At 36.9% G+C, this 10,463-nt stretch overlaps 1 protein-coding gene across 1 annotated transcript; it reads left to right on the plus strand.

The window, feature by feature from the left end:
• The first annotated feature begins 2,121 nt into the window (after window positions 1-2,121).
• LOC141899032 (G-protein coupled receptor dmsr-1-like) lies at window positions 2,122-5,608 on the plus strand. The gene is made up of 2 exons (XM_074785183.1): window positions 2,122-3,348; window positions 5,528-5,608. The coding sequence occupies exons 1-2, from the start codon at window positions 2,122-2,124 to the stop codon at window positions 5,606-5,608; spliced, it is 1,308 nt and encodes a 435-aa protein (XP_074641284.1).
• The last annotated feature ends 4,855 nt before the right edge of the window (window positions 5,609-10,463 follow it).

Consider the following 10,463-nt stretch of genomic DNA (forward strand, 5'->3'; position numbering starts at 1 on the left):
TTCATTTCAAAAATTTCAAAAAGAATTTCAAATAAACTCTGAAGACGGGTGGAACGCTTCCACTATAAGAAAAAAACAGTAACAGCTGTTTAGTTTGATATTGCGGGTTTATCACAATGATATTCACCAAAACTATAGAAATAGTCTCAACTATTTATACACGACGCTCTGTTTATCGACGCCGTCATAAATTCATATATCTATGGATTGGTCACAATGGCTCGCGCATATTTAGCCGATGGTGACCCCGATATTTACCTTGTCTAGTTCCACACAATCGTCGCCGCTGACAGTAACAACTCGACGGTAAACAGTTAATAAAATATTATTAATTAATTCTGACAAGGTAATTGTCCATTTACCCAATGCTTGATGACTAGTGATTTCATTTCTCCCGAATCGAATTGTAATTCTCGGAAACGTTACAGCACGTAGTCTGCGATTCTAAAGAGATTCGTCACATCATTATTATTATCATACTCTAAAACTTAATTATACGAATTTCCGATCACCGCAAAAGTTTATCGGCAACAAACCGAAGTTGGTGAAGTTTTTGCCATTTATTACATAATGGAATTTTTATGGAATTTATTTCATTTGTGGGCGTGTATGTTATTGCGTGATTGTAGCGATGTGCGCTGAGGTGACCCTTATTTCAAGCATTTTGCTTCTTGGGCACCTTCATCGACATTCAACGGTAACAGGTAAAAATCCCCCCGGTAAAATTCCCCCAAATATCCCCCCGGTAAAAATCCCCCATAGGTAAAAATCCCCCTGGTAAAAATCCTCCCAAATTTGATTTCACAGCAATTATCAAGAAAATACTTCAATATTCTTATGTTGAAAAACTTATAGTAGTTTTCAAAAATTCAGATTTTCCGTGATGTTTTCACTATATTCACCTTGGATAAACAATGACTGTGAACAGGCTACGTGCATAAAAATTACATCATTCTGTGCATTTTAGCTAGTAAAATGCATGAAAATGATATTATCGTAATTCTGAAAATTTCTATGAAGAAATCTAGTTTAAAAGTAATAGCAAAATATCTGTGTATTATTATCTATGTATTATCTAAGTATTATTGTAAAAAGTATTATCGGTTTTCATTTAGGTTTTTTACATAAATTTGATAGAAAACTGAAATTGGGGGAATTTTTACCTGGGGGGATTTTTACCGTGTGGGATTTTTACCGGGGGGATTTTTACCTACATTCACATTCAACACAACGACACGAGTAGTACTATTATAGTAAGTCAAATCATGGACGTATAAACTATACGTCCATGGTCAAATAAAATAGTTAACCTATATAGTACTACTCGTGTCGTTGTATCTATTCTACACCCGGTTAATTCACGGCTTCTCTACGAATCTTTCCATTGACATTATAACACCTGTAACATATTCATATATGTATGTTGTCATAGATGGAGATGTCCTTTTCTCGAATTGTATTTATGTGTGCATATTGATTATTTAAGAGAGAATAAAGCATTCATTCATTCATTCATTCATTCATTCATTCATTCATTCATTCATATATCTAAAGAAATGCGTGTTATATCACGTTTTAATTACAATGCAAATACAGGTAATCATCACTAACTTATTCATTCGTTTCAGCTTCATGCGTTTTAATCAAATGCAATACGTGTACATTTTTGTAGTATCTTTTAACGTTTTTTCAACGCGATAGGTTGTTTCATTACTCGGTATTCGAATTGTATAATCAAGTTTGCATTCAACCTACTTTGCGTCGTCGCGAAATAAGAGATAGAAAAATAAACGGATATTTCAATTGGTTATACGCTACGTATACACACTCAACGGATTGTCCTGAATATATTTCATCCTGCGCTTCAGAGAATCGTTTACCGAGTTTCATCGTATAATTTCATAATAATTTATTTACGAACGCACTCGAAACTCCCGCGGGAAGCTTTCGTTTCCATTTAGCATGGCGATAACGATATATCAAAAACGGAATGAAAACTAATACGATTATAGGAAGCTTCCTATGCGCGAGGGTCAATTTCCTGATCGTTAAACATTTTTCTACGTTTGTCGTTTCAGAAGAACTAGGTGAATAGCGCGGACCCTGAAAACAAACGCCAATATGTCATCGGTTGAAGACCTTTACGACGCGATTGCGCAAGCCTCGTACACGAATCTGAACAAAACGCACGACCCCGAGTTCATCGCCATCAACACGACTATAGAGCCGCTGATCTACAAACCACCGGTCGAAGCGACCGTACAGGGCCGATATCACGGACAAGTTGCCTACAATCTGGAACATTTCAGTCAGGTCTATTTCACGTATCATGGATATCTAAGCGCGTTCGTATGCGCCTTCGGAATACCCGCCAATTTAGCCAATATCGTCGTGCTTACCAGGAAAAATATGATTTCGTCGACAAATTGGATACTGACTTGGTTAGCGGTGGCCGATCTGCTAACTATGTGTTCATACTTACCAGTTTCATTTCATTTTTACGTGATGGGCGAAGGCGATGACAATATACACTTCCCAGAGTCTTGGAGCGCCGGTTGGATACGGTTCCTTTTCTTCCATAGTAACTTCTCCGTTGTATGCCATACAGTGACTATCTGGCTAACTATAGCCCTGGCAATTTTCCGCTATATTTACGTCTGTTACCCGACACAGGGCAGCACTCTTTGTACCATAGGCAGAGCTAAACTGGCCATATTTAGCGTGTACATATCAACAGTGATAACTTGTATTCCTAATACTTTATGTTATGGTATTATAACAATGGCCAAAAACGCCACGTATTATCATCCGAACGGGACGGCTTACAAAATAACCAGAACGCTCTACAAGATAGGTGAAACGGACTTCGTCGGGGAACACAGCTTTGTCAAGGACCTCAACTTCTGGATACAGGCGCTGTTGGTTAAGTTGATACCTTGCGTGGGGCTTACGATTCTAACCGTATTACTTATCTTGGCCATGAAGAAGGCCAACCAGAGGCGTATGCACCTGAAATCACAGGGCCGCAAAGACGACTCGGAGCGAGCAAGGGAACACAATCGAACCACCGGCATGTTACTGGCCGTGGTCGTACTGTTTTTGATAACTGAAGTACCGCAAGGTATATTAACCATTCTCAATTCGACAGTGCACGGATTTTTCGAAGAAATTTACATGCCTTTGGGAGATGTCCTCGACATGATGGCGCTCCTGAACAACGCCATTAACTTTGTCCTGTACTGCACGATGAGTAGACAGTTTCGGGAGACGTTCGTCAAGGAGTTCTGTCGCTGTTGCCCAGAACGACGACCCGGATGGCTTAAGCTGCGCACGTTCGAACATAAAAATGTAAATAATGAAGTCACATGTACTGGCACTAGCACAACTACAAGTAGTATGGTTTGAAAAAAGTGTGACAGATAAAAAAAAACATATCTACAAAAGTATAGATGTTGTTTTATTTTGCACAAAATACGGCTTAGATATATACATACATACTTGCATACATACGTAAAATGCTCGTTTATTCGGTGTATGTGTATGTGTATTTGGTCTTATAAAATATATATCACCCGCACGTGGAAAGGATCTTGTGCCTCTTAATGGCGACCAACCAAAATGGCTATCAAATCGTCACGGTCTTCAGAAAGCATCACAATCCCGTAATTGAGAGGTAAACTAAGATAGAATATAGCGAACTTTCTATAAATACGTATATACATTTTACTACTTATATATATATATATATATATATATATAATATATCGCTTAGCTCTTACGTCATCACATGACGAGCCTTTTCTACACGACCTATAGCGCCCCCTATATATAACACGCCAACTTTCGCTATTAAAAACGAGCATGCATCAGGACCTCTTGGGAAACGTATTCTAAACATGATATATATGTATCGTACTAATAGTTCGTCAGCTTTTTGTCCATCGTGTATTGGTTCTGACCAATGAAGGCGTTCGTTCTTCACCGGCACAAGATTCTCACCACCTGCTTTTTATTTGATCTATATATATATATATATATATATATATATATATATATATATATATATATATATATATATATATATATATATATATATATATATATATATAAGAAGCAGATTCTTTTTACACACACACACATATATATATATATATATATATATATATATATATATATATATATATATATATATATATATATATATATATATATATATATATATATATATATATATGTGTGTGTGTGTAAAAAGAATCTGCTTGATCGTATTATCATACCGCAAAATAACCAAATCTTGTTGAAGGTGTTCTTATAAACGATTCTTTGTTTTGTTGTCTGCGGCTTTGAATCCCTGTCATTTTAAACATCTGTAAGAATGGCTTGTCACCTTGCATGCCCCTCCCCAACGCAAATGCTATGTTTGCATGAGTTCCCTTTTGACGAACGCATGTACACGCAGCGCTGCGTCATCCTGTCGCTCCTTTTATATCTTATCGACGGAAAGTAAAAGACATCTGAAATTCATCGGCAATGAGAGACGACCGGGATTCCGTAGACATTTATAGATATCATTATTTAGAGAATCCCTCACTGATATAACGAGAAGGCTGAAGTCCGAAAAGTTTCCTTAAAAATCTAATAATTTATTGATTCGATGTTTCCAACCTAATTCTCATCTTCAGGAATGGAATCTCCAGGTTATTCCTGACGATAGCTATTAGGTTATAGTCGGAACGTCGAATTAATAGATTGTTAGTTTTAAGGAAACTTTTCGGACTTCATCTTTCTCGTTACATCAGTGTGGGATTCTCTGTATATCGTCACAACACGGACGTAGCGTTTCTTCAGTGGTTATCGACAGGCGTCTCATACATTCGCTGAATGGCGAGGTCTTAATTCCTATATTTATGGGATCCCAGTAGTCGTACATCGTAGGCTGCTGGTGCTACTGAAATATGAGCGCTTTCTCGCACTCAGAAGAATTTAGATTAATACCCCTAGCGTTACACGCCCTGAATGTCACGACGGAGAACTCGCACTAACCACGTATTTGTGCATGCATGCTTGCCATTAGCTAAATATGTATCACGAATCAAGCATCTTACGAATACTAGTTAACACAGAAAAAGAATAGGATATGATATCATTGGCCGTGATTGTAGTTTGTCCTCTCTAGGCCACCGTAAGAATTTCAATTGATAATATGGTAGGCTGGAGGGGACATTCCATATTTTCGGTCATTATCACCACCCACACTTAGCGGATGGATATTTCATGATAGGCTTTCTGTAGAATCGTCAGAAGCATGGTTTTTGTCTACGGACGATATTTGACAAGAAACTAGATACAAGGTTTTAAGTTAAGCGATTATTGAATATTGACCTGTATCAAAATATTTATACATGTCAGAAAGAATAAATGAAAATTGTTTAAATTTCATAAATTAAGAATAAAAAAATTGCCATTTACATGCGTGCGTACATATCACAATGTTAAACCGTAGTCATTCGAGGTATTTTTCTTCCAGGGAACGTTGATTGCCATGAAACCAATGGACGCTTCCAACCAATTGCCCACGTGTCATACGGATTCGCCTCAAGACCACTGACGCAACCACTGCTGTTGTCCATAAATGTCGGGAAAAAATGTTCTCATCAATGAAAGCCGAATTTTTACCGTGAAAACAATCGATTCGGAAACGCACCTCGTTGGTACTGTTGCTTACAGCGATGTGTGGCGTAACACGGTCATCGAAACGGCGATACCTCACACTCGCCGCCAGTGGTAAAACCACGGACTTCAGAGTCCGTGCTAAAACGAAGAAAAGTGGCTGGACGCCGAACATTTAGATGTTAATCAGTTTCTGCCAAAAATGAATCTTCCACGATTTTTTGACGAATTCGTATATCATACGACTTTAATTCCGAGCGAGAATATCGATAACGCGGTAGCGCTCTTTTTGCCACACAAGATGTCTGCTTAGTAACTTGAAATTTATACTTACATTATATTTACTCAACAGAGTTCACACACAGTTCGCCACGGAAGATAACGAAATATGTACTGATTTGATGATTTCATTGTTATAATCACTATCGTATATAGTTTTTTGCATGTATAGAGGGCCCTTTCAACGGAGTTATCATTAATTAACACGCATTGATTGAAGTGTTTATTTCGTCTCTCGCACGAGGGCTTTATATCAATGGGTGTGATTTTTCGTGTGTCAGTTTAACTAATAATCTAGAAAAACAAAATAAGCAAATTGTGATTAAAATGAATATAATGTCGAAGTTTCGATCGTTTTTAGTATGTATACGGTCATCTGCCCCGGCAAGGATTCGAACCTGATGGCATTGCTAGATTTAGCCACGCCACGAGCCCTGACACACTAGCGCAGCTTATATTTTATGATGTCATTATTAGCCAATAAGATATCCCGTTTTATTTTAGCCTGGGTTTTCCGTTTAGAGTATATCCGACTTTTGCCTGAGCGATTATACAACGGGCAATCTGATTGGTGCCGCAGGTTTTCGCGGCAAACCTGCGCATGTACCTGCGTACCCGGTCTAGTGTGGCAGGGATTCGTACAGTGTGGCGAGTCTCGATGCCGTCAGGTTCGAATCCCTGCCGAGGGAGGATGGTATACTGTATAATCCGTGTTAACGCGAGACAAAGATTAATGGGAACCAATTGATTCCCAAATAGGACGTCATCTCGTGCCATTGTGGCTCGGGAAATATGTTTTACTACAAAATCGAACGGAAGCTTCCTCAAGCGATTCGGCTTCACACATTCGTCTGAACACACGGTTCTAATTTTTACTTTTCATCACGGAATTTCGTCTGTAGCGCGAGTCATATAATATAACGCGCGTTTGAAATATTTATAGAGATCTGTGATATATCTATTATAATATTCTTCGATGATAAGGGGATGATAGATTGTAGTACAACACAATGATATTGCATTTAATCCTCACTGAACCCTCACTGGCGCTGAAACTATGTATTTTGAATAATGATCGCCTTTTTATGGTTTTTAGAAGGAAATCAGTTCTGAATTTCGGAAATATCAAATTCCTAATTGATTTCATTAATATGCGATTTTGCCAATAAATCCACATACACGACTAAATTGTATCAATATTGAATTTATAAAATCTAATCATATTTAGATTTTTCTTTTAAAAACTTCATTAGCTCATTAATTACAAAAAGATAATTGCGTCTTTAAACTCTAGTTTTAATTAACCAAACTTAATCAACTCATCAATCCTGAAAACAAGATATTTTGAAAAATTACATTTTCATTATAATTATCATTATAGTTAAAATATATACTCGTTCTTATCATTGGGTCATTTGCGTCCATGTTCCTGTTGATTCGAATTACTATAGTAATCCATAGATTCCTAAACTCCGACTGAAAAAAACTCATCTCAACGCGATCTACTATTCAGAATGAATCGAGCGTTCCGCGGGCAGTTTTTCATTGCGGTGTAGTTTCCTCATCCCGGTGATAACTCCAACATTCTGAAATCACCGTAAGGTTCGAAATTGTAGTATCGGATTTATCAAAACAGGGATTTTCACATGCAGACATATATCTGATCGCATGTTTATCAAGAACAAGCAAATTCGGTAGCATGGTGCTGTACTTCGTGAAATATCCTAGTTATCACCCCGGGAGAGTCTCTTACACTACAAACAAAAAGCAATCAATCGTTTCATTCGCAGGCGAGCAGTGGCCATCATCCTTACTTACAAGCCGATTCAATAAGCCTATCAATATAACCAATATATAAATAAATCCGGCAGCTTGAAATAATCCTGATAATTATATATACTATATGAATATATATATATGAAACTTTCTATTTATTTGGAAAATATATAAAACCGTGTCATATATATATATACATCATATATTCATTTTAAAAAAAACCGTACATTTTGTATAAACATTAGTTAAGGCCAAGATTGCCACCGGTGACGGAAACCTGTAATATCTTCTGGGAAGGGATTGACGGGCCTACCAACGCAAAGAACCAGTTGTATTTCTTAAATTCGGATTTTAAAAGGTTTTATCGTATTCTCACTAAGAAAATAGTTAAAGAAAATGTCTCACAAAAATTCCTAGGTAAAATTTGCGAAAAGGTGTACGTACCTACATATACGACATAGTAACTTATATGCTGGACTGTGTCGTGCTTTCCATGCAGGGCGGACGATTGTAAAAAATAATCCAAAAAAGATCTATTAGAAGGCTGATCAGTGAAATACCCCTTGATGTGCTAAACTGTTGATAAACGCTTCGTTTGTATCGATTTCATAAACCATATTAAACACACGTTAATTCTCGCTTTTGATTTCATTTTACCAGTGAAAACGTTATCTTTATAATGAAGTTACTTTCGATATAAATCAATCCTCTGTCTCTATTGTCGAAAAATCTTGGATGTATACAATTTGATTTAATGCTCTCGTTTGCCGAGCCAAAAATGGAGTTCAGTATTCATTGTACAAAAACTATGTGATATCGTTTCTGCATGCGCATGTAGTTCACAAATCGATCCGCCTTTTGTTTCCCTGTAAAAAAAAATTGAAATTCGCACCCTCGGGGCTAACTTCGGTGGAATGAAGTTGATTAAGTGCACCATGTTATGCGTTGCGTATAGCTTTTTATGTTGAAAATGAAATGTTTGTAAAAATCCCTTTGAACAGTGTGTACCGGTACATGGATGTTGTTCACGTTGAAAAAGAAATGTGTCCGGTATAATTTGAAATCCTGTATACAAATAAACCATCGTCCGGCTGTAAAACATCATTTATAATACAGTATCAAAATTATCGAAGTTTCTTTTGTAAATACCACAGTTACAGTGTGGGTGGTGTAAATAAATATGGATTTCATAAAACATATACACATATTATTTTGTTAGCGAATTAATATCGACGGAAAGAATGAAGGTTTGAAATCTACTCAACACATAATACAATATACAGTAGACTCCACCCTAGTCGGGTCCGATCAACCCTGATAACTGTTCAACTCGGATGTTTTTTAAAATATTTTTCTGACACTATATATGAAATACATAACATCAGAAATAGATAAAGGTAAAAGTGCATAACCGCACCTCTCGTAAATGGTTCAATCAATTACATTAAATATCACTGATTCAGACTCAAGATGTCATCAGCAATTCAGTACACTTCAGTACACAGTAATTACTTCAGACAAATCTTCACTTTAGATTTCCCAATCCAATATGGCGTCCTATTGAAAGATCGTCAAGATTCTTGAAATCTGCTTTCAAAAATCTGCTTTCTAGTAGAGATATCATAAAATAAAACACTGCATTGGATTCTGTGAGACATTCTGAAGTAAGAACAGTGATTTGTAATTCAGTAGATTGCGTCAGTCACGAGAGGTGCGGATCTGCACTTTTACCTAGATAAACAGTATGATACTCTTGCTGAAAGTCGGGCACATTTTTACGGTCCCGCAATATCCGAATAAAGCGAAGTCTACTGTAATAGGTGTCGAGAAGTTCGGCGTTAATGATCGCTCGTATTTCTTTTCAAAAAGGTGGTGCCGATCTATCGACGAAGATTTAGTGTTGTACTTAGTTGAACCTGTTCCGATACGAAATCTAATCCGATTAGAGGATTAATCCTCTTGACATCGTGATTTTCCCGGTGTCATACAGATGGGAAGGTTAACTATCAATTTTGTTATAATACCACCGATAGTCAGTAGTTGTTTCGTACGGAAGTGTTTTGTGCTTTGGAATGTACTTATGATCTAAGTATGAAAAAAATTCAATTATTCGAGTTGTACATCTCATCAAAAATTCTCGAATTCTATTTCTTAATTTATCAGAATACGTTAATTTTTTTCATTTTGTCTATCGTCAGAAAATAACCTTTTTGTCCCCAGGACACTTCCGTAGTTTCCTGTATCGTTACACGCGTTCCAGGAATTCGTTTAAAAAATATAAGTTTATTTAGCCGATGTTCATAATAGGGCTAAGGACTATACCGATTTGCGGTTTATACACGACACACCGATCTACTTTTTCCAATCAGCATATACATTCAGATTCAGATTTATATATACATACAAGCTGCATCCCGATCCAAATTACCTAGGGACAACACACGAGACCAACTATTTGAACAGTAGTTAATCAGCTGCAAGTTTCACCTGCCAAACCTAGTAATTACCCGCGCGCGTGGATCTGTCGTTTGAATATACTGTATACAATGCCAAGTACAGACCATCCTTGATTTGACCGCCAAACGTTCCCCAGTGTGATCCGAATGAGTTTCAACTCTCTGAAATCGGTCGTGACTTGAAACGTAATTTACTACAAGTCTTGAAACTGGTTGTGATGATAATTAGCCTGGAGAGTTATGATAACAACAACATATAGTATATATTGCTAAACTAGAAAG

The sequence above is a fragment of the Tubulanus polymorphus genome, chromosome 2, assembly GCF_964204645.1.
Source record: "Tubulanus polymorphus chromosome 2, tnTubPoly1.2, whole genome shotgun sequence".
NCBI lineage: Eukaryota > Metazoa > Nemertea > Palaeonemertea > Tubulaniformes > Tubulanidae > Tubulanus > Tubulanus polymorphus.